The 25,589-nt window shown below is 47.7% G+C and overlaps 1 protein-coding gene across 1 annotated transcript; it reads left to right on the top strand.

The window, feature by feature from the left end:
- The first annotated feature begins 757 nt into the window (after positions 1-757).
- Positions 758-9,538, top strand: AMIGO1 (adhesion molecule with Ig like domain 1). Its single transcript, XM_081010913.1, has one exon. The coding sequence runs from the start codon at positions 1,899-1,901 to the stop codon at positions 3,474-3,476; it is 1,578 nt and encodes a 525-aa protein (XP_080867039.1). The 5' UTR covers positions 758-1,898; the 3' UTR covers positions 3,477-9,538.
- The last annotated feature ends 16,051 nt before the right edge of the window (positions 9,539-25,589 follow it).

The following is a 25,589-nucleotide window of genomic DNA, read 5'->3' as shown; positions in this document are numbered from 1 at the left end:
AGCCAAAACATTCGACTCACAAGGCATTTGACTTCCAAGGTATAACTGTACCTTGGATTCTTCCCACAAACCGGAGCAAGATTGCGCTGCTCTGGTTCGCCAGAAGTGGCTTAGTCATGCTGGCCACATGACCGGGAAGCTGTCTGCGGACAAACGCCGGCTCCCTCGGCCAGTAAAGTGAGATCAGCCCCGCAACCCCAGAGTCCTTGTGGACTGGACTTAGGGGTCCCTTTACCTTAAGTGCAATATACAATGTGACACTAGATGGTGATAGTGAGCCTTATGGAAAATTCAATGTATTTTTAAAAACGCTTTAAAAACAAGCATTTTCAAAACGGTTTTTATGTGTGTGTAGATTCCACCCTAGTAATTCCACGTTAACGCAGCCTGTCGCAGCGCAGGCTTCCTGCGCTCCTCCTGCAGCATCAGTAGCTAGATCTCCTCCTGCCGGGGGTTTCTTCGCCACCAATTCGCCGGTTAAAAGCCTGCCCCACTTCCTTGGTTGGGTGGCTCGCCTCCAACCCTTCGACCTCGCGCTTCCAGAGGCAGCATCTAAGCCGGACTGGAGGTGCGCTTCCCCATTTCTGCATTTCCCCCCACCGTCCACTCTCAATAAATATCATGTTTCTCAAAACAATATCATCGCATGATTCAAACGACTCTGCAGCGGCTTTCTTTTCTGGAGGAGAAAGCAGCAGCAGCATCCTTTCCTCTAGCGCGCAGACGCGGCCTTGGAGAGAGGAGCGCGGGCTGCTCTCGCTCGTCATCTCTCCAGCGCCAGCCAAGGAGAGGTTTCCAAGCGGACCTCGGGGCCAGCAACGAAGGCGGGGAGGACCCGGCGGAAGAGCCAGGGGGCACCTTTCCAACTGGCCTCCCCTCGCAGATCTAGGGTGCACATCACCGGCACCCCCCCCAAAACACACAGCTCCTTGCACGTCGCTATAGAGAGAGTGGGGTGTGCGTGTAGCAGGGGGCAGCAACCTTCTCCACTAACTGTGTCTCGCGGGGCCAAGCCTCCTTTGCTGACAGGCTGTGGGTGGGTGTGAGTGTGCCGGGAGCTGGTGTACAGGAGGAGCATCGCAGGCTCTCATTGGACGCGCGCACAGACGCGCGCGCGCAGCCAGCCAGCCAGCCTCTCTCCCTCCCTCCTTGCACTCCAGCAGCCTGGCTGAGCTGGTGCTCCTGTTCGTCGGGCTTTCCACTTCACTGCCGATTCTCCCCGCACCGGAAGCCTGAGGCTCCGCCTTCCTCGCCATCCAGCACCAGGAAAAGCCCCCCTGGGCACTTCCAGCGGGAAGTGCAGCACTATACGCCCGGCTGGGCAACCCCCTCCTCGCCACTTGGCGGCGGCGGCGGCGGGGCTGCGCGGGTTCCGTCCAGAGCAGCGGCTGCTTCGCCTTCCGACCCGATCGCGCCCTCGTCGGGCAGGAGAGGCCCCCGCGAGCCGGGATGGGCTGAGCGCCCGGGGAAGAAGCAGCCGAGAGGAGCTCGTGGGCCGGCGAACAAGTGAGTGGCCGGCCGGCTGGTTGGTTGGCGCTGCTGCTCGGGGAGGCTGTGCGCTTGGTGCAATGCAACACCGCGTGGCCGCCTGCAGGGCTCCGCGGCGGACATGCTGAGCAGGGGAGGAGCCGGCGGGAAAGCGCCAGGCGGGCTCGGCGGCTCCGCAGCAGGGCTGGAGGGAGCGGGCGCCGCCAGCTCGGCCTTCGCCTTCCGCAGCAGGTGGATCCCGCAGGCGCGGCTCCGGGGATGAGCCCCGCGGGCGCGCCGCCTCCTATCGCCCCGGTCAGCACGCGCTCGCAGCCGCCGCCGCCAGGGTCGGACTCTGCGCTCCCCCCGATGGTTCCCGCCCGCCTGCTTCTCTGTGACAGGGACGTGACCTTCCCTGGCTGAGCCTGACGATGTGGGGTCAGGATGCCTCGGTGCCCCGACGTCGCCTGGCGCAACCTTGCAGGGGCGCTCCTTGGCTGCTGGCGCTCCTGATGAGCTTGGCCCTTGCCCGGAAAGGGGGCTCGGCGGCACACTGCCCCAGCAATTGCGTCTGCGCCAGCAACATCATCAGCTGCTCCAAGGCCAACCTGAGTGTCTTCCCCCATCCCCTTCCCTCCTACGCGGCTGCCCTGGACTTCAGCTACAACCAGCTGACGCGCCTGCGGGCGGAGTGGGCGCCTTCCCCACTTCGCCACCTGCACTCCCTGTTCCTCAGCCACAACGGCCTTTCCTTCATCTCCACGGAGGCCTTCACCAATGTCCCTCACCTCAAGTACCTGGATCTCTCGTCCAATAACATCCAGGAGCTGGGGGAGAACCACTTCAGCCACCTGGTGAAGCTGGAGGTGCTGCTGCTCTACAGCAACAAGATCTCCAAGATTGACCGGACGGCTTTTGAAGAGATGACCAAGCTCCAGAAGTTGTACCTGAGCCATAACGCCATCAGCCGCTTCCCCCATGAGCTGCTGAAGAAGGACGAGGGGGGCTTCCCGGAGCTGGCCTTGCTGGACCTCTCTTGCAACAAGATCAAGGATATTTCCGTGGACGAGGTGAACAAGCTCCCGGCCTGGGTGAAGAACGGCCTCTACGTCCACGGCAACCCCCTCACCTGCCAGTGCCCGCTCTACAACCTCTTCACCCACTGGCAGAAGCGGCAGCTGAGCTCCGCCACGGACTTCAAGGAGGAGCTCAAGTGCTTCCTCGAGAAAGACCGCAAAAGCATCAAAATCTCCAGCCTCAGTGACCCAGGGGGCTTGAACTGCAGCGAGTTCAAGGAGCAAGTGCTGGAGGTCCATCGCGGGGAAGAGGTGATCATCAACTGCGACACGAGGCAGCGAGGGGTGGTGATCAGAGAGTGGCTGACCCCCCGCTACGAGCGTGTCCCCCAGGAGGGCGACAACAGCTCCATGACCATGCTGACCAACGGGAGCCTTCAGATCAAAAACATCAGCGTGGAGGACATGGGTCCCTATACCTGCTATGCGGTCAGCCAGGTGTTCAACGAGACCCTCTATGTGCACGTCACGGTCCACAACTACTCCTTGCACGGGACCCCGGACACCCTCAACACTGCCTACACCACGCTGGTGGGCTGCATCCTGAGCGTCATCCTCGTGCTCATCTACCTTTACCTGACCCCCTGCCGCTGCTGCTGCCGCAACGGCGAGAAGCAGGCCAGCCAGCGCGAGGACAGCATCAACTCCTCGGTGCTTAGCACCACGCCCAACCACAACACCGGCGGGGGCAAGGAAGGGCTGAACCGGCACATGGCGCCTGGCAACGCGCAAGGCCAGAATGGCAAATGCAAAGCCAACAGCTCCCCCAAGCAGGCGGCGAAAGGGTCCCAGAAGGCAGAGCGGAAGATGTCGGATGCGGACTCGGTCAGTTCCGTCTTCTCCGACACACCCATTGTGGGGGCCTCGCAGGGCGAAGGCGGGAGAGGATCCGGCAGGGATAAGGCAGGGGCTGAATTAGTGGGGCTGCTGTGATCGTTCTGGCACTGGGAAACAAGATGGAAGATGCAGCCACAACCCTTAAGGCATAACAATATTCTCTGGTACAGTTCTCCGACCTGCCACAGTATGTAATGGCTTTGTTACTTTCCTCCTGTTGAGCCCACAGTCCAGTGTCGAAAACCTTGATCTCCCAAGCACAGTCTTTCCTCAGCCCTCTGTTTCTTTGGAATGACATGGTTTTTCAGATCGCCCTCATGGGAACCTTTGTGAGCATCTCAGCCACAGGCAAAAGGGTCCAGCAGACTTCACTAGGTTTTCCTGCATCCTGCTGTCGCTTTTGCTTACTTTTCCTGGGTGGGACTTTTCTCCCAAGTCTCTGTGCAGGTATGAATACCAGAAGAGCAGCCCCGGCTCATCCGCTGCAGCAGAAATGGCAGTGTCACCTTCAGAGACTTAACAATATTAGGGTGGCATAAGCTTCCGTAGGTGGCAGCCTGCTCCATCGGATGTTACAAAGTGGGCCTAGAAACCAAGGTTTTTGTTCACCTTCATGCAAATTAAATCACATTCATCTCCACAGTAGCTCCAGAGATGGCAGTAACCCCGATTAGCCACGGTATTGTGGGAGTGGGGTGGGGGAAGTTGACTTTTTAAAAATGGCTCAATAATATTTTTTTTATATATCTATATCTATATCTATATCTATATCTATATATATATATAAACTCTTGCTACAAACACTTATTTATTTATTTATTTTTACAGAAACGGAGGTTCCCACCATTACCAGGCTTTTTCAGGACATAATTCAAATAATTTTTCTAGTAAGCAGGCAGACCTGTTTTGGAATCCTCTGCTCTCCCTTTTTCCTTTTTTTTCTTTTGGTGGGACTATGACAGAGATAAAAACTGATTTTTTAAAGAAACATAGTAGTGAGGAGAGATTAGTTACGCAGTCTTTCTTCACTAGGAAGCTCTTGTTAAAACATAAAAGGAGCTAAACCCAAACCTTTTAACCTTCGTGGCACCAAAATGCAAGAAGGGAACCAACAGCCTTGGGAGCTGGCAAGGTGGGATTCCACATCCCCACTCATCCAAAACCCATCCTGCTTGCTCCAAGACGCAGCAGAAGCAAGAACATGGCGTGGCATGTCCCAGATCTCCTGCTTTCCCCTCTCCGCAGCCTGCTTGGCAGATTCCCATTACTGTGGCCACCCAATGGGTCAAGCTGGGGGTCCAGAGCGCAGCTCTCCATCCTTGCAAAACTTTGGCAAATTTGGAGACTGTGGGAGGCTATCTAGATCTTGGAAATCCCAAAGCCATTGGGCAGCCTCTTCACCCTGTTTTAGGAGACCAAGCGGTCGACAACCCCAAGGTGCTTGATGGGGAAAGCAGCTGAAATGAAGGTGCCGCTCAGCTCCCGTCAACAGCCATGTTTAGGAGCGTTTCCACCCAAAGAGAGGCCTTCCTGAAATGTGCATGTGCTGCCTTTGAGCCTCGCCCTGTGACACCACTGTATGTGACTCAGGCAGTGGGGTGTAGAAGCAGCAGAGAAGAGGGAGAAAGACAAGATAAGTCTCTGTATTAAATATCTGGAATTGCACTGACTGTGCTCTTTGTGGGGCAGCTGGCATGACGTCACTGGAGGTGAAGCAATTGCAGTGAGAAGGTCCCTGTGCAAAGCAGGGGACTTAACCCTGCACCTATTCTCAAGGGATCTAACAGAGAAGGCTGAATCCCACCTGCTCTGTCCAACTCAGAATGCTCCATTGGAAATGGGTGGATTTGAAAAGCCATGTGGGGTTGCCAAGGATGGGGGAAGGCCCTTGAGACGGTCCCCTTGCAAAGGTTTCCCTTTGATCTGCATTCAGGCTCCATCAGTTTATCTGTTGGCTGAAGTGGGAAATGAAAGGGGAGAGTTCAGGGCTGGCGTGCAGGGGCGACACTATAAGCCATAAGAATGTATTGCACAAATTTGTGAATGGGTCCAAAGCAGCGATAAGTCCTGAAGAGCACAGCTCTGTGCTATAGCCATATGAACCCTGCTCACAGCCCTGAGGCTCATTGCAATCAGTCACTTAGGGAGACGCCCAAGAACAACCAGAGCCCAAAGTGAAGATGGAAGTCAGCTGTCAGAGGCAAATCTCCCATCTTAACTGACTCACTCTGGGGCTTCTTGCTTTCTCTGGCATGTTATTGGGAAGGAGAAGTCCTCTAATTGAAGCAGCAGTCCAAGTGAGGTGCCTGCAAGCCAGAAGAGGGAGAAAAAGGAGAGGCTGAGATGAATGAATGAGAATGAGAGAATGAGATGAATGAAATGCGAGGATGGTGAAAGCAGGGAAGTTTAGCAATAAGACAGCTGATTTTTATAAATCTGTGGTTGAATTCTCTAGCTCATCTGGAACCGTGGTAGGTTGCCATGTTCTGACCCCCTTCGTCCCTTTACAGATCTCTTCTGTCAATCTGTTTTCTGAAATTTCCAGACACGGGGAGCAAAATCAGAACTATTTTAGAGTAAGCAAAAGACAGGACAGAGTTTTCCCTGTGCATGTTTGCTGGATGAGGAAACATATCAACTAGGGCTGTTGATGTAAATACAAAAAAATTGATGACCTTGTACTGTAACAGTATAGGCTACATATTTATTCATGCTAGGACATTTAATAGCTGTGAAGCTCTTATACTTCGGGGGGGGGGCATTCAGGGAACGTGAGAGCTCCTTTTGGCTACCTGTTGACTTCACTGCTGCTTAACCCCTTTGCTTCTTGGGCTGGAAAGATCCATGCTGCAGATAATGAAAAAAATTCACAGATTGCACTCATAGCAGAAAGCTATCTGCCTTCCCCATCTGCAAGCTCTTATAGATGGGATGAAGGGAGAAGGGTTTGCAGCCTGAATCCCTACAGCCCTCAATCAGCATATGGCCAAAGGGCCACAGATACATAGTGCAGATGCACCAGAGTCAACTCTCTCATGCGCACAGCATGTATCTATCACATTTAATGGGGAGGGGAGGGGACATACAAAGTTGCCTCATGCTGGATAAGACCATCTGTCCAACTAGCCAAGTATTATCCACTTTGGCCGGCAGGGATTCTCCCAAGGACACAGACAAAGGTTTCCCCCAAACCTGGTATCTGATATCTGCTAATGAAAGATGCCAGGTATTGGACCTGGGATTTTTTGCATGCAAGCCTATGTTCTCTTAAGCAGCCACCCAATGCCCAGTTCTTGTCTACTGGAGATGGGTGAACAGAATGCTAACATGAGTTGAAGCGAGGATGGAAGCAGCCTATGTTTCAGTATGCACATGTGTGCAAGTACGAATTAGCATGTGTGGGTACCCACACTTTTAAACCCCTGTTCAGAACACCTCCTAGCCTCTAATGTTATGCTAGAAAAGCTTGGTGCTTAAGTTGTGCAAGTAGCAGGACTAACCTCCAGAACCTTTCTAGGGAAAAGGGACATGGACTAGTAGGATTGTCATTGCATGGACAATCTGCTTCAGCAAACCTTTTTCACTCCTGTTCCTCTTTGGAGAGCCATAAATACCCATACTCGTTAATAGAGTAATCCCCTGTGATGCTTTCTCAGGATTCCTTGGTCCACCAAAGAGGAAGCAGAACAGAGGACTCTGGGATATCCCCATATCACTGAGCTTGATCCTGGCAAATTTACTTCTTCGTGTGGAAATACCCTTGGCAGTGTGAGGCAAGGAGCCCAGAGTTTTAGGCACCACCACGTGTGACATGAACAGCTCATACTGGGCTGTGAACAAGGATTCATTGGGGTGTGTTGTTGTGTTTTTTAGCTTGATCACAGGGAAATGTGCAGAAGGAAACCTTGCAAGTACTGGTTGTCAGGAGCTGACATTGTTGGGAACTTGCTGAGGTCCACACCATTTCTTCCTTCTGAGCCTTCTGGCCCTACCACTCTTCCCCCTTGCTGTCACTGCCTGTTCTCCTACCCACTCAGAGCACATGCGCAATGGGAAGAGGGAGCAGACGGAGCAGTATCTGCTGTGTGCCTTGCATTCTCCATCTGGGTGGCTGTGTGACAACAGTCAAAATAGGCAGCAGGGACAATCTTATCCAAGCGTAGCCCATTCCTGAAACCCAGAGCTAGCACCATTGGGAGGAGATATTTCTGAAAGGCCCGGTGCAAGAAAGCCACTGGGACCAACCCAAACATTACCTGATCTCACTGGCAGTAGGTAAGCATGAGAGAGCTGCCGGTTGGACCATTGACTACTTGTTTCAAAGCACATCAACGGTCTAGTGCAGATGTAAGACTTCCACCCCGGACCCCTGGATCCAAACCTCCCTCCCATCTCTCCTGCGCTTAGCTCTGGCTTGGTGGTATTCCTGCACCATGAACCCTAACCCTGGCATGGCAAGGTGCTGAATCCTAGTCAAACTAGTTCTGCGCTTTTCTCAGCTTTGATTTCATAGCTGCCCTCTTCTGGTGCCCATCAGGGACTGGGTTGGGGGCCAAAGTCTTAAGAGTGGCAGGACCCCCATCCTATTTTGTGACCGCTCAGGTCACTCCTTGCACCCTCTTGGTCAAAGCAGTGAAGAAAGGAGCTCTTTTTGCTCCTGTCCTACAGGTGGATGTTGCTACGCCTCATCACTAAGGCAACCTTTTTATTCCATCGAAACTGGCACAGTCACGAGTGGATGCCACCCACATGGTTTCCCTGTTGTAAGCTCTAGGCTGGTTGCTGAAAGGGAGGCTCTGCCTGCTCTCCACAGGGTGCCAGAACCACTTGCCTCTCAGCAAACCACCTGCTTGTGCCTGCTGTCTGTGTGCAACGTGCCACAGGGTCCCTGCTGAGAATCTAAATATGCTCTGAGTCCACACTAAGCTGCCAGGAGAGAAATATCTTCCTTCCCTTACTGGATAGGGCATCCAAAGGAGGTAAGAATAAGGAACACAGCTAGAAATAGCTCCGCTATGGTTGTGAGTACTGAAGTCCTCCTTAGGATCATGCACTGGGCCTGGTATTTACTTTTGTTAAACAGCATAAAGTGCTCAATCCTAACTGAAAAGAATCCCTTGATTCCTCTTCCTAGCTGTTTAAAGAGAGAGAATGTGAGTGAAATCCCCCCACTGCCATAATATACAGTGCGCTCCTTCAGACAAGCAGAAAACAAATAGGCTTTCCCCCATTTAGTTTGACCTTCTGGCTTGCTCATTAATGATTGCCATCTTTGTGGGTTTCTAAGGCTCCTGAATGTTAGGCTATTTTAGAAGGTTCATCTATTTAAACCAAGATATGCAAATCGTCACCACTGGTTTCATTTGCTGTCGGCTCCTGCTCCCACGCCTGGGTCAGCTACCAACATTCCACATAAGCATCTTGAGGGATTTTAGTTGAATGAGACTTCGGGGACGAAAGCTGCGCTGTCAGATCTGCAGTGGTCAAACGTGAATCTGCCCTGAATCTGTCTGCCCTACTGATAAGGTCAAATGTAGAGTGTCAGCACAGTGGGAAGAAGTCAAGCTGCACACAGCACCATCCTTTTTTTTAAATGAACCTTTGTATGTGCTCACCATTCCTGGTGCCTTAGGCAATGCGTGAGCATGACAAATGTGCAGTGCAGCTGCAAACATGCTTGGGAAGGGAGATGAAGGGGGAGTCTGGGGCCTAGACAGAATGGCTGGCAGCAGATGGTTTCTTAGGAGATTACTGGAAATCCCCACCCCCACCCCTTAAAAAAAAATAATGGAGGGAGGGCAAGGCAAGAACAAGATTAGGGATGCATGTATTTACGTATGCAAAACAAAGGCAGGCTTCCCACTGTTTTACTGCACTTTTCTGAATCCATACAGCACAGCAAAGAAAGCTCCCCTCACACCACCAAGAAAGGTTGCCCAATGCTTGTAGTACAGCATGGCCCCATCTCTCACTCCCCCCATTCTGTGGTTTGCAGGTCAAGCAAAATGTTATTCCAACCTGCAGAGGATGCATACATGCTTATCTGTTCCAGGCAGAGACAACAATCCCAAAGAGTACCTGGGCTGCATTTCTGTTGAGAAGTCTGTACTCTCCAGCATAGACATAGGTGAAAATAAAACATGTTTTAGGAATATGCACCTGCCTGTCTCTTTTTTCCCCCATTTTCCACCACCATGATGAATATTGACTTCGGCGTTCTCAGTCTGGGCCCGAACACAGAGGCATGGATCTTCAGTAAGCTTTCACCAGAATTAAACATAGTTAAGAGGGATGCTTTGGGACGTGGTTTGTGGCGTATCATGTGTGGCACTGCAAAAAGAGACAGAGGAAAAAACTGCCAGGGTTGGGGTTGTTCAGGTTTTTCCTGCCCAATCAGGTAAAACTCTTTCAGTCGAAATCCACAGACCATGAAGGCGGAAAAGAGTAGGGTTGCTGGGCATTCACCTGGATACAATGTCTTTCCCTTTAAAAGCTCTGCAGCACTCAAGGCCTAAATGGCTGTTGCACCTTGTGTTATTAGATGGTTCTCTTCACCTGCTCTCATACCTGCTATGGACCAAACACCAGGGTCCTCCTTGGTCCAAAGGCTGACTGCTCTCTCTGAGTGTAGATCTGGCATCCCTAGAGCACACCAGCAGTGATCCAGCACATGTTTTGTTTTTTAGGGTCAAATGTGGATCTCATGGCAGCTTCTCTCATGCATGTCACACAAGTGTTGCCCATCAAGCCTCAGCTAGCAAGATTCAACACCACATACGTCCCAGAAGTGCAATGAATTTATAGAGTAGCCCTAAAGTATCAATGGCAGAGCGCGGGCAGTCCACAGCACGCCTCCCAGGTGTGGACTCTGAAAGACCTCTGCCTGAGACCTGCTATCGCTTTAGGCCAATAGGACTGGACAGCTCCCTGGTATCCTTGTTTAAGGATAGTGGGCACCGTACTTCATATATCTGAACTCGGCTTACTGTGTGGCAAATCTGGGATTGCTGCCTATTTCTCTGGTTCAGTGCCCTTCAGAGCTGCAAAGAGAAGAATTTCCTCAGTCACACTACCAGATCATTCCTCCACCGCCACCCATGCAACACCTGTTGACATAACATAGAACTATGAGCAAGTAAAATATGGCAAGCTGAACCTAGAGACACAGGGCAAGATCTGGATATAGCATAAGGCCATGCAAAATCGTTTCCATTATTCAAAACGTGCAATCCTTTGAGAGCAAGAGGCTCATGTAGAAAGAAAACACCTGATCTAAGCAGACAGCAATGCTCACCCAAGGGGTGGCTGTATTTATTCAAGCATGAAAGACTATTGTGCTCGCCAGGGCTTTCCATCAGTAAGGTATGAACAGCCACTAATGAAGTTCATTCATTCACAAAAAAAAAGCATTTCCTTTCCCCACTTGGCTGGACAGAAGAGATTGATCTGAGCAGACAGTAACCAATCTCGCTGAAGGGGCCACTCATGCATTCATGGCTGGAAGTTGCCATAGGCTAAGTTGTCAGCACATAATAAGGTATCATCTTTTTCAGGCATTTATATCAAGGAAGATAGTACTGCTGTATGCAGTGTGTGTGTGTGTGTGTGTGTGTACTGTGAAAATGCACCTCAACTGCACATGGCTAGGGGTTTCCATTGGAGTTGCCCTCTCATAATCTTAGGGTGCTTCCAGACAAGGGCATTATACTGTAAACTGGTCTTTCAGATCCAGTTTTTCTGGCACAACTGACACGTGAACATTCACATGCTCCTTTTCAGACACAACATTCATGGGCATTCTGCCACTTGACATCCACACCAGTGGGCAGAGCTGGATGGGATGTATCCAGACTGTGTTTTTTTGTTTTGTCCTTCCATCCAACCATTTCTCTACCACCCTCCACTGCCTTTTCCTGGGCATGCACAGCAGGGTCCCCACGGAAATCTTTAAAGAAAGATCCCAGGAAATTCATACGAGTGCAAACGCCAACCTTAGTTATCGTGTTCCGCAACAGGGAAAATGGGCCTGTGAAATTCCCTATGGGGAATGGTTGCGGCATTCAGGATTTTTCAGTTTACCACAAAAGAGTAAGAGGCGAGTCAGGCAATGTAAAAAAAATAAATATGCAAGGCATGGAGAAATTGGATAGAGGAATTTTTCCTCCCTCTCTCATAACACTAGAACTTGTGGACATATAAAGAAACTGAACTTTGGGAGATGCACGAAAGACACAAGTAAGTACCGTATTTTTCTCTCCATAAGACACACTTTTTTCCTCCTAAAAAGTCAGGGGAAATGTCTGTGCGTCTTATGGAGCGAATGTGTGGTCGATTGCTGGCTCCCTTTCTGGCCCCGCCCCCTTGCCCAGGCCTCCATTTTTTAATGTTCTGCAGACGGAGGCTGTTTGTTTCCCCAGCGACATGTGACTGGCTGATTAGATTATCTGTCTTGAAACTGTAGAAACGGCTCCCTTTCCTTTCCTAAAGAAGCTGCAGAACTTTGAGTTGAACCCCATAAAAACAGGATCTTTTCCCTTTGCAAAGTAAGCTCAACAACTCTGAGCTGATCCTCAAAAAAGGGGGCTTTTCCCCTTTGCAAAAGAAGCTGCACAACTGTGAGCTGATCCTCAAAAAACCCACAGGAGGCAGTGATGACTCGCCACCTTGGAGAAATAGAGGATAAGGGTATCAATGACTACTAGCCAGGATGACTATGCTCCCTACCTTAATGGCTGGAGGCAGTAATGCTTCTGAATACCAGTTTCTGGAAGTCACATGGGAGAGAGTAGCTCTTGTGCTCTGGTCCTGCTCGTGGGCTTCCCACAGGCATCTGGTTGGCCACTGTGAGAGAGCAGGATACTGGAACAGACCTGTCAGCAGATCAATAGACCATTGACCTGATCCAGCAGGCTCTCCAAGGAGGGTAATGGCCATTTCATTTCTAAGAATAACCACCTACCCCTTCCCCTAAGGTTCAAGGGAGGTTGTAACATTAAAGCACAATATGAAAAACAGTTCAAAGCAATTTACAGTCACAACAACAAGGTGGATCCTAAAAATACACACTTTGAGTGGGGAAAAACTAGGATAGCAAGGTGTGTCTTTGGCATTTGCTGGAAGCTGTATAATGATGCTGCGAGATGCACCCCTGCAGGGAAGGAGTTCCACAACTTAGAGGCTGCCATAGAAAATACCCTTTGTTGCATCACTACGGTCCCAAGTCTCCAAGGGTGATGGAACGAGCAATAAGGCCGTCTCCACAAAACATCTGAGGGGGTTTGTACAGAAGGAGGTGGTCTTTCAGATATTTGGGGCATAAGTTATTTAAACTTGAAACACTAACATCTTTAAGCACTAACCTTTTTTGCTCATGGGGTGCTAAGGGTGCTTCCAGACAAACCGTTTGTTGAGCAATCATCCTGATTTGCTTTCAGGGAGATTAAACTACACCAGCTATCTAATATTGCATTCATTCTAATTCATTTGTGGGGAGTTATGATGATGATGATGATGATGATGATGATGATGTGTCAAAGCATGTTTTATCACACTGCATTTCCCCCATCACTTTTCTTATCACAAAAACCTGACCTTTTGGGAAAGTGGGTTTGCTGCACAATCACCTATATAACTGTGCAACTTGAATTTACTGGTGTGAGATTATATCCTACCCCTGCCACTAAAAAGGGGGCAGCCTAACCGTCTGGAGCCTAGTAGAAATAAATAAATATAGCTCGTGGCTTTCAAAAACAGGTCCCATGTTGGCTTTTGTACATACACGTGAACACACCTATGTGATGTGTGCACCCGTGGTTTCTGCAGTGGAGCCAGGTAGGTCTGAGAATTTAATGAAAAGTCATCCCAATGGATGAAAAGGTGGTTCAAACAGGACAAAGGAAGAGTGTGAAAACTTCACAGGTATACACGGATTGGAAGCATATATTTGCACCTAAGTTGGCACTAATGTATGAAAATTCCCAGCAATTGGTTCACTGGCTAGCTGCAAATTGATAGACAAAGACTGATGGAAAATAGATCACTGTAAGTTGTCTAGTAACAAGGGCATTCTAAGAACGAAGCCAATAGTTTATTCATTGCTTTAAACTAGGATTGAGTCCCTGCAGAAAAATCCCCTGAGCTCATAGACAGGTATTAGAAGGGCTTTAGATTCATCTCCATATGAATGGGATAATAACTCTCAGTTAAAGTATTAAGACCTAATTTATCCTCTCTGACTGAGAGCTTTATGCTACCGCTTGGACTTTAAGACCGGTCAAGCCTTGCAGAGATCACTTGTGAATTAGAAAGCATTGACTGACTTCCTGTAAAGAGAATTAAGAACCTGCCCTTTAATGGTATATATTAGAATACAGTATTGTACCTAGAATTTGCTAAAACGTCCTCTGCAGAAGGCAGTAGAAGCTTGGCTAGCCAGCTTGCTTCTCAAAGACAAACACAAGTGTCACAAGGCTGCTGAATTCGTGAAGATGCCTCCCTTTTGCGATGTTTTCTGGAGCTAAATTCCATCCAAACATTTTATTCACAACCAATATGGCTCTGACAATGCACTGCTCCTGGCACATGCTGATTCAGGGGGAAATTCATTTCACTGGTCCTTTCTGTGCAAGAGTGGAAAGCGCATTCCCATATCACTTGTCATAATTATTCGCTAAAAGCCACAAACCCACCCGCAGGAATGTAATGGATACCCCGTGCAGATGGATTGTGATGAGTTGGTGTCCAAGAGGTTTTCTGTCTTCTATTCTATTTGATCCAGAGTGCCTGAATAAATGGAGAGGCAGTGTGGTGTAATGGTTAGAGTGTTGGACCTGGAAGACAAGGGTTCTGTTCCCCACTTGGTCATGTAACTCACTGGGTGACCTTGGGCCAGTCACTGCCTCTCAGCCTAACCTACCTCGGAGGGTTGTTGTGGGGATTAAATGATGAGGGGGAGAACCATGTACGCCACCTTGATCTCTTTAGAGAAAAAAGGTGAGATATAAATGCAATAAATAAATAAAATGCATGCATAGATACCTTCTCAGAAACGGGCTGCTTTTAGCAATGCAGTACACATTACTTCCAGATAAGATACCGTAACTTTCCTCCGGGTGGCACTGGTGCTCCAAAATCACCTTCTAAGGCAAAGCTTTTCAGCAGCTGTTGATCAGCTGGCAAAAATGCTGAGCAAGAAAGTCACACAGATGGTCTTTCAACCCAACATAAAGGGACATGTTTCCGCAAAACAGGCCACACCAGGAGGCAGATTGGGAAACAAAGCAAAACTCTGAGGTGGCAGATAGACTTACTTAAAGTTTTTGTCACACTCCTCCTTCCCAAAGGAACAGTGAAAACACTCCCCACTCTCTGTTGTTGCAGAAGCAGGTTTCTTATAAAGAGCCTGACAGAGAGGCAGAGAAAAGGAACACGATAGCAGCCAAATACAGGTGAAGACTATCTATCATCTATCTATCTATCATCTATCTATCATCTCATAGAATCATAGAGTTGGAAGAGACCACAAGGGCCATCGAGTCCAACCCCCTGCCAAGCAGGAAACACCATCAGAGCACTCCTGACATATGGTTGTCAAGCCTCTGCTTAAAGACCTCCAAAGAAGGAGACTCCACCACCCTCCTTGGCAGCAAATTCCACTGTCGAACAGCTCTTACTGTCAGGAAGTTCTTCCTAATGTTTAGGTGGAATCTTCTTTCTTGTAGTTTGGATCCATTGCTCCGTGTCCGCTTCTCTGGAGCAGCAGAAAACAACCTTTCTCCCTCCTCTATGTGACATCCTTTTATATATTTGAACATGGCTATCATATCACCCCTTAACCTCCTCTTCTCCAGGCTAAACATGCCCAGCTCCCTTAGCCGTTCCTCATAAGGCATTGTTTCCAGGCCTTTGACCATTTTGGTTGCCCTCCTCTGGACACGTTCCAGTTTGTCAGTGTCCTTCTTGAACTGTGGTGCCCAGAACTGGACACAGTACTCCAGGTGAGGTCTGACCAGAGCAGAATACAGTGGCACTATTACTTCCCTTGATCTAGATGCTATACTCCTATTGATGCAGCCCAGAATTGCATTGGCTTTTTTAGCTGCCGCATCACACTGTTGGCTCATGTCAAGTTTGTGGTCAACCAAGACTCCTAGATCCTTTTCACATGTACTGCTCTCAAGCCAGGTGTCACCCATCTTGTATTTGTGCCTCTCATTTTTTTTGCCCAAGTGCAATACTATACATTTCTCCCTGTTAAAATTCATCTTGTTTGTTTTTGCCCAGTTCTCTAATCTGTCAAGGTCATTTTGAAGTGTGATCCTGTCCTCTGGGGTGTTAGCCACCCCTCCCAGTTTGGTGTCATCTGCAAATTTGATCGGGATGCCCTTGAGTCCATCATCCAAGTCGTTGATAAAGATGTTGAATAAGACCGGGCCCAAGACAGAACCCTGTGGCACCCCACTAGTCACTCTTCTCAAGGATGAAGAGGAACCATTGATGAGCACCCTTTGGGTTCGGTCAGTCAGCCAGTTACAAATCCACTGAGTGGTAGCATAGTCAAGACTGCATTTTACCAGCTTCTTTACAAGAATATCATGGGGCACCTTGTCAAATGCCTTGCTGAAATCAAGGTAGGCTACATCCACTGCGTTCCCTTCATCTACCAGGCTTGTAATTCTGTCAAAAAACGAGATCAGGTTAGTCTGACATGACTTATTTTTCAGAAATCCATGCTGACTATTGGTGATCACAGCATTCCTTTCTAGGTGCTCACAGACTGTTTGCTTAATGATCTGCTCCAGAATCTTCCCTGGTATTGATGTCAGACTGACTGGGCGGTAATTATTTGGGTCCTCTCTTTTCCCCTTTTTGAAAATAGGGACAACATTTGCCCTCCTCCAGTCTGCCGGGACTTCGCCTGTTCTCCAGGAATTCTCAAAGATGACTGCCAGTGGTTCTGAGATCACATCTGCCAGTTCTTTTAATACTCTTGGATGCAGTTTATCTGGCCCTGGAGACTTGAATACATCTAAACTAGCCAAGTATTCTTGTACTATCTCCTTAGTTATTCTGGGCTGTGTTTCCTCTGCTGAATCATTTGCTCCAAATTCTTCAGGTCAGGCATTGTTTTCCTTATCGGAGAAGACTGAGGCAAAGAAGGCATTGAGGAGTTCAGCCCTTTCTGTGTCCCCTGTTTGCATTTCACCATCTTCTCCTCTGAGTGACCCCACTGTTTCTTTGTTCTTCCTTTTGCTACGAACATACCCATAAAAGCCTTTTTTGTTGCTTTTAACCTCTCTAGCAAGCCTGAGTTCATTCTGTGCTTTAGCTTTTCTGACTATGTGTCTACACGTGCTGGCTATTTGTTTGAATTCCTCTTTGGTGGTTTCCCCCCTTTTCCATTTTTTGTACACATCCTTTTTTAATCTTAACTCAGTTAAAAATTCTTTAGATAGCCACCCTGGCTTCTTTAGGCACCTTCCATGTTTCCGTCTCATTGGTATTGCCTGAAGTTGTGCTTTTACTATCTCCCTCTTAACAAACTCCTAGCCATCATGAACTCCCTTTCCTTTTAGTATTACTGTCCATGGGATCTCACCCAGCACTTCCCTAAGTTTTATGAAGTCGGCTTTCTTAAAGTCAAGAAATTGAGTCCTAGTAAGCTTGGCTGCTCCTTTCCGCTGCATAGTAAACTTCAGAAGAGCATGATCACTCGCGCCTAATGATCCTTCCACTTCTATCCCACTAACCAGGTCATCAACATTGGTTAGGACCAGATCTAAAATGGCTGTTCCTCTTGTTGCTTCTCCCACTTTCTGGACAATGAAGTCTGCAAGGCCAGTGAGGAATCTGTTTGACCTTATGCTCTTGGCTGAGTTTGACATCCAACAAATATCCAGGTAATTGAAGTCCCCCATTACTACTATCTCCCTTCCTTTTGCATGCTTGGCCGTCTGTTCCAGGAAGGCATCATCTATGTCCTCCGTTTGGCTTGGGGATCTATAGTAAACTCCCTCAGTGAGGTCACTGTTATTCTTCTCTCCCTTAATTTTGACCCAAATGCTCTCACTTTGGCTTTGAGGTTCTAAATCTTGGATCTCTTCACAGGTATACACATCCCTGACATATAACGCCACTCCTCCTCCTTTCTTGTCTGGTCTGTTTCTCTGAAATAGATTGTATCCCTCCATTATTACATTCCAATCATGGGACTTATCCCACCAGGTTTCAGCGATGCCTATTATGTCATATTTAGTTTGCTGTACCAAGAGCTCAATCTCATCTTGTTTATTTCCCATGCTTTGCGCATCTATCTATCTCTATCATCTATCATCTATCTATCCATCTAAATATCTAAATATCCATCTAAATATCTATCTATCATCTATCTATCTATCTATCTATCTATCTATTGCTTTTCTTTACAAAATATAGCCCAAAGTGAATTACAAAATAATGCAAATATTAAAACCAATTAATAAAGAAAAACCAAGAAGAAAAATTCAAAACCACATTTATACATATAAAAGGCACATTCCACCCGCTGAAAGAAGAAGAAGAAGAAGAGTTTGGATTTGATATCCCGCCTTTCACTCCCCTTCAGGAGTCTCAAAGCGGCTAACATTCTCCTTTCCCTTCCTCCCCCACAACAAACACTCTGTGAGGTGAGTGGGGCTGAGAGACTTCAAAGAAGTGTGACTGGCCCAAGGTCACCCAGCAGCTGCATGTGGAGGAGCGGAGACGCGAACCCGGTTCCCCAGATTACGAGACTACCGCTCTTAACCACTACACCACACTGGCTCTCACACTGGAAGTTACAGATACCTAGAAACCCTACAAACTAAGAGCCAAAGGTCTGGTTAAATAGAAATGTTTTTGTCTGGTGCCTAAAAGTAGATCATGACAGTGCTAAATGTACCTCCCTGGGAATAGCATTCCAGAAGCGGGGAGCCACTGCTTCTCCCTCAGAATAAAAAAACCCAAAAGCTTGCTCTCTACCACATGCACAGAGATCAGCAAAGGTGTGGAACGGGACAACTGGCTTGACTGACATCCACAATCATGCAAACTTCCCATGGACACTGATCTGTGGAACTGAAAGAGGCTGCAGGAACGTTTGCAGGCTTGTGGTGGTAACAGGTCAATGGCAGTCAGCTCAGGTTCCACACAGCAGCACTTGCCAGTTCCCACTGTTACCACCCTTGTGACCCAAAGCAATTATTTTTGCCCTGACTTGTATCCAGTTCTCTCATATGGGACAAACATGTATTTTGTACACAGTAACACACTTCATACTTGACCCAGCAAACACCTCTGTCTTAAAAGTACAGAACATTTTGAACACCCTGGTGAAACCTATTGGTGTGAGAAATGGGATGGATGAATCCAGGGATTCCTGGTGGATTAGAGACAGACAGACAGACAGACAGACAGACAGACAGACAGACAGTTAGTTGTAAATTGGGGGTGGGGCTAGGCTGTATGCCTGAGTCCCTTCTAATTCCTGGATCTAGCAAGGGTTAAAATCTAATGGAGGGTCACCCTTCTTCTGATAGGAAATGCTCTGCGGGTGGGTTGGGAGACAAAAAATGGGGGGGTGGAGTTTGAGGAGGTTCAGTTGATGTGGAAGTGAGAATTGTCCCTATTTTCATCTGAGGCATGTTGGAGGGTATGTCACCTTTGTCAGGTATGCCACTACTTCCCCATCAGTTTCCAGTGATTTGGCCCTAAATCACCATGTTCCAGATTCCCTACTGACTGCCCCTCTGACTGAGAGCTACTTCTCCCTTGCCTTCAAAAGGCACACTAGTCAAAAAGCTGGGAGAGAGCATCAGGGAAGCCCTCATCCGTAAATTCTGTGGAAGAGACAATTAGGTGGCCTTGGGCAGGAATTATCTCATTAGGGAGAGAGAGCAGAGAGGGGTCCCATCACCGACCAAGAAAGCAGGATGCCCTGTGTGTCCAGAACGGCATTTGAAAGGAAGGGAAGGCAAAGCATCTGAGCCAGTGCCCCCCTCCCCTTCCCGAATGTGGATGAAAGCAGCTCAGAACTCCCCCACGAAAGAGCAAATTCCTTCAAGTACCACTCAGGAGTCTACCAGGCTGATGAAAGGCAGGCAGCGCAGACAAGAGGGAGCAAAAGATCAAAAACGCAAGAGGCCTCCCAAGCACCGCAGCTTTAATTCAGAGCTAAATGACTGAAAAGAAGCTAATGGGCAAGCACCAGTCACTTATGGGAAAAGCCCTGCTGAGCTCCATTGTCTGGCCATCTGTCACTGCATCCACCCAGGCTAACCGTGTGGCCTGCTCAGCTCAGCTCCCATCTGACATCCTGCAATGGGGAGGCAGCTGCCAGGCAGGCCAAGGCCACAGAGAGGAGCAGAGAGAAAACAGAGCCCATTGTAGGGGTGGGTGCGTGTGCGCGCGGTGGTGGGAAACGGAAATATCTGTGAAGGGCTGTGAGGAACATCGAAAACACAAAATGCACTGGGTATGTTATTCCCTCAGGACCATGTACTCATCTTGAAAGGCTTCTGCAGCTTTTCTAAAATACAGTGGTACCTCAGGTTACATACGCTTCAGGTTACATACACTTCAGGTTACAGACTCCGCTAACCCATAAATAGTACCTCAGGTTAAGAACTTTGCTTCAGGATGAGAACAAAAATCGTGCTCCGGTGGCACAGCGGCAGCAGAAGGCCCCATTAGCTAAAGTGGTACTTCAGGTTAAGAACAGTTTCAGGTTAAGAATGGACCTCCGGAATGAATTAAGTACTTAACCTGAGGTACCACTGTATATTTTCATGTTTCATATAGTGGAGGGGAAGTAACAATCTTGCAGTGCGTTGTACTGAAATGTCAGTCGCTTCACACAGATAGCTTTTAGAGCCAATAACCCATAGCTGTCAATGTTTCCCTTTTTTTAAGGGAAATTCCCTTATTCCAAATAGGATTCCTCGCAAGAAAAGGGAAAAGTTGACAGCTATGCAATAAACTGAGGGGGGAACAGAGCTCCACTAGCCAAGAAGGAGCTCTTTCCCACTAAACTAGGCCTGGGGAACCTCAAGCCCACGGTCCAAATGTAGACTGTGAGGTTTCTCTCGTCCTCCAAACTCTCCCCAGGCTACACCCCTCACAGATCCTGCTTTGCCCCCCAAGTGTTTCTGCAGGCTGGAGTGCGACTTTGCAGGCCACATTCAAGGTTCTTGTATTAAGTGACAAGGCTCTTGGGGGGTCCAGGGTACCTCAGGATAGTCACTGAGATCGTTGGGTGGAGTCACTGATAGTGTTCCCTCATGGCTCAGAAGATGCACAGCTCATACCCATGAGGAGCCAGGCATTAAATATTGTGAGTCCAATTTTGTGGAACTCTGCCCCACTTGAGGTCAGACTGGCACCCTCCCTGTTCCGGCATCTCTCAGGTGGGCTCCATTGCCATTCTAAGAGAATGAGGGAGGTATTCATGATGAGTTACTGAACCTCTTTTCCTAGAAAAATCCATTATTCATATGAATTGTTTCAGTGAAATTAAGCATGATATTCCCAAAATAAAAAGTGTTCATGACAAACTTTATCCAACAGGACTTGTATCTCCAAGATGGCTCCATTATATCCCATGATAAAGAGTAGTCATGGCGTTTGAATACAGGCAGCGACTGTTGCATTTTTTTTAAAAAAAATTTTTTTTTAATATAAATTTTATTTTATAACACCATACAAACAAAAAAGACAAACACAACACATTCACACCAAAAAAACTAGATAAAGAAAAAAATATATATATAAAAAAATATATATATACTCCTGACATAAGACAACAACAAATTAACTACATTAACTACATAACACACAACACTGACTGACTTCCCTTCATCTCGGTTTCGGAATGTGTTATAAAATTTTTCTATCTGCAGTTTCTTTTCCTCAAAAAAAAATTCTTTACATCACAAGTGTTATATCGCACCTACTGTGTTTTTTAGTTTTTTTTACCTCTGTTTCCATGTATGCCATGAATTTATTCCAATCTTTATTAAACTTTGTGTCTTTTTGATTTCTTATTTTCTGTGTCATTTTTGCCAATTCTAGATAGTCGAGTAGTTTCGATTGCCATTCATTTATGGTTGGGATTCTTGGTGTCTTCCAATTCTGCGCTATTAGAGTTCTAATAGCGACTGTTGCATTTTATATGTGCGCCACTGCACACACATGCATCGTCCACACCTGAAAGTGATCCGAAAACATCACAAAATGGGTGGGGTGAGGGTAGAATGAGGTGTTTGCAGGCTTTTCAATTGTGTTTCAAATATACACGATTTCACTCAAATGCACAGTGCCTTGGAATGTAACCCCTGCATATATTGGGAGTTGCCTGTATGGTGGTACCTCGGGTTAAGAACTTAATTTGTTCTGGAGGTCCGTTCTTAACCTGAAACTGTTCTTAACCTGAAGCACCACTTTAGCTAATGGGGCCCCCCGCTGCCGCTGCGCCGCTGCTGCGCGATTTCTGTTCTCATCCTGAAGCAAAGTTCTTAACCCGAGGTACTATTTCTGGGATAGCGGAGTCTGTAACCTGAAGCGTCTGTAACCTGAAGCGTCTTTAACCTGAGGTACCACTGTACTAGTGGGACGCGGGTGGCGCTGTGGGTAAAACCTCAGCGCCTAGGACTTGCTGATCCCATGGTCGGCGGTTCGAATCCCCGCGGCAGGGTGCTCTCCCGTTGCTCGGTCCCAGCGCCTGCCAACCTAGCAGTTCGAAAGCACCCCCGGGTGCAAGTAGATAAATAGGGACCGCTTACCAGTGGGAAGGTAAACGGCGTTCTGTGTGCTGCGCTGGCTCTCGGCCTATAGAGTGAGATGAGCGCCCAACCCTAGAGTCTGGCAAGACTGGCCCGTACGGGCAGGGGTACCTTTACCTTTACCTTTTACCACTGTACTGTTTAGTGGAATCTCCCACATGTTTCCATTGAGGAAAGCCTTTACTTTACCCAAAGGCTATTAGCAGTTCAAGACTGCTGTTAACACATTTATTTACTCTTCAACTGTGTTTGCACAAAATGTATTATAATGGTTACCCCATATTAAAATGTTTCGTTTCTTCCTCCCCAATGTAACGAGACGTGTTTTCATGATTACTGCCGGGACAAGCTCCTTGATCCAGCCAACAAAAAATGTAATATTTGCTTGCAATACAAGCAAGAGGACACAAGGGTTATTTTGCCCTGGTGGCAACAAGATGTCAAAGTTACTTTGCTGCTCATGCTGTAAACTGTAAATTGGACAACGAAGTTCTCTGTAGTACCTGCTACTGCAACTGCTTCCGACACATCTGACTTGCATGAGCATTCAGGTTTGGAGAAGCCTGTACCAATTATCACAATTTATATGGAGTGTCTCTCAAAACAACTGCAGGAGGATATAGCAGAGACAGAGAATCCAATTTCCACTGTGAATTATTTCTACTGGGATTTTTTTTAAAAAATGCTGCCTATAAGAAGCCTTTGCAAATGGCTCCCCCTTGTGGATTTCTAAATTAGAATCATGCACTGGGTGGTTCTTCTACTCTTGGGGATTCAGGGGTTAATACATGGTTAATACAGTCAGGGGCACCATCACTCTGGATTCAGGCAATGCTGCCAACCCTTGTGGCAGTTGAGGAGCACAACATATATATAATACTGCAGAGGCAGAGGCAGACATGCATTATAGGATAGCAACACTAATGAGGTGGCAATAACACAATCTGCCATGCGTTGGCTCCAAGAAGATCCATTTGACACAGAATGCCCCCAATGGCTTGTGAGGGGCAGGTGCTGTTTTTCCTAAAGTTGTTTCCCTGTGACTGTCAATCATGTTTCACGCGTGATCAGTTTTCAAATGCAGAGCCTCTCGTTGTGAGCTCTGGTATTCTACAAAAAACGACAGCACAGCTTAGCTCCCATCCATCCCTACTGGAGAGTCACTTGCAAACAAATTGGTACCCGAGATGACAGTTGCCCAGTGCTGCATTGTGTGGATTGTTTTTCTACCAGCCTGTGAAGTAGCCAGTAGTGTGGGGTCTTCCAACATTCCTTCATTTATTGAAGTGGCAGCTCTTCACACTGAGGTAAACCACTTATCAGATTTGCTTATCAAGCATCTCAGGGAAAGTAGCGTTAACAGCAACCCCATTTCTAGAGGTGGGGTATCCTGGCATTTCGGATTGCTAAAGTTTTAACCACTCCACCTCACCTTAAACAAAAAAAAGCACAAAAAATGTTTACCTTCAAACATACCCCCCCCATATTTGTTCCCTGCATTTTGGTAGACTTTGGCATTCTAGCATCTAGAACAGGCATAGGCAAACTCGGCCCTCCAGATGTTTTGGGACTACAATTCCCTTTTTTTATATATAATAAATTTTATTAATTTTCCATACAATTATACATTTTTATCCAAAATACATCCAATTGTCTCTTTTTTGAACTTCCTTCAGCGTCTCTGACAATCATCCTTATTTATAACTTTGGTTACACATTCCCTTCTTTCGTATTGCCATTATACTTCCCTTCTCCGCTGTTCCATATAAACAATACTTCTCTATTATTACAGTGCCTCTTGAAATCCCACTAGCATTGTGTTCATGCCACATGTATTTTTCAAATAGTCTACGAACTTTCCCCAGTCTTCGATGAACTTTTGGTCTTTAGTATATCTGATTTTCCCAGTTAATTTATCCAATTGGAATTTATCTAATTGGAATTTATCTAATTGGAATGGGACTACAATTCCCATCATCCCTGACCACTGGTCCTGTTAACTAGGGGATGATGGGAGTTGTAGTCTCAGAACATCTGGAGGGCCGAGTTTGCCTATGCCTGATCTAGAACAAAGCATCTCCCAATGTGCCATCTTTGCTCAGATTTTATTTATATTCTGTTCTACTTAGGGTTATCCCCCAACATCTCTATATATTATTTCCCCTCATTAATGAATTTCTTGTCTCAGACTCCTAGCAACTCGCATCCAGGGGCTTTCATCGATCTGCTTTCTCTCTTCTAATCATTTGTGAGGGAGCTTCCTTCTCTTGCACCCAACCTGGACTCCTGGCTGCTTTCAACCTGCTGGTTCCTCTCTCAGCTATGAAGGCTGCTTTAACCTGGAAAGTGGTACTTTTCCATCAAGCAGCCATCCCCAACTTGGTGCCCTCTAGATCAGGGGTCAGCAAACCTTTTCAGCAGGGGGCCGATGCCCTGTCCCTCAGACCTTGTGGGGGGCCAGACTATATTTTGGAAAAAAAATGATGATGCAAGAGCACCATGAGCCCCAGTGGCTGCTTACCTGTGTCTTGCGAGTGGCAGGGGCTCGCGGCGGCAGAGGGACGATGAGCAGCACGCGGAAGGGCTCCGGAGAGGGGCTGCTTAAAATGGCGGCCGCTCAAGCACTGCTGCTGCTGGCACCAACAAAGCCCAGCCCCCTTCCTCCTCTAGGCAGGGCAGGGAGAAGCCAGCAGGAGGGGGGAGGAGGCTGCACTGCCATGTGAGGGAAAGGGAAAGAACGCACGCGCTGGCAATCTATGCAGCGATTCCCGGACCATCTGCGGGCCGAATCGCGAAAGCAATTGGGCCTGATCCAGCCCACGGGCCTTAGTTTGGCTACCCATGCTCTAGATCAGCAGTTCTCAACCTGTGGGTATCCAGATGTTGTTGGACTACAACTCCCATCACCCCTAGCTAGCAAGGTTCAGGGATGATGGGAGTTGTAGTCCAACAACATCTGGGGACCCACAGGTGGAGAACCGCTGCTCTAGATGGTTTTGGACTACAACTCTCATCACTCCCACCCATTGGTTATGCCAACGGGGAGTTGTAGCTCAATCTGGATGGCACTAGATTGCAAAAGGCAGCATTCCTTCCCCCCGCCCCAATCCACGTGGCATTCCTTGCATCCTCATATGAAATCCATTCCTTCTTAGATGGTCCCATCTAGATTGGTCAAGTTCACAATGCAATCCTATACATGTCTATGAAGAACACAAACTTGTTTCTCTAAGGTTAAGTTCGTTTAGGATTTCAGTCACAGCTCCAAGGGCTCATTTATAAAAAGATAACTGTACTCACACATACTCCTTTCTGCAAACCTGAATGCATGCTCTTATACATATTTCATACATGCCTGCACACCTGAAATGTGTGCCAAGAAGGGTACACATGTGACTGACTTGGTCCTCAGTAG

Source organism: Podarcis pityusensis, assembly GCF_964106645.2.
Source record: "Podarcis pityusensis genome assembly, chromosome: 6".
In the NCBI taxonomy this organism is placed as follows: domain Eukaryota; kingdom Metazoa; phylum Chordata; class Lepidosauria; order Squamata; family Lacertidae; genus Podarcis; species Podarcis pityusensis.
This window is presented reverse-complemented; position numbering and strand designations above follow the sequence as displayed.

Bases quoted from the DNA above. Each gene is read 5' to 3' on its own strand.
- AMIGO1 (XM_081010913.1), top strand. From the start codon at position 1,899: ATGTGGGGTCAGGATGCCTCGGTGCCCCGACGTCGCCTGGCGCAACCT.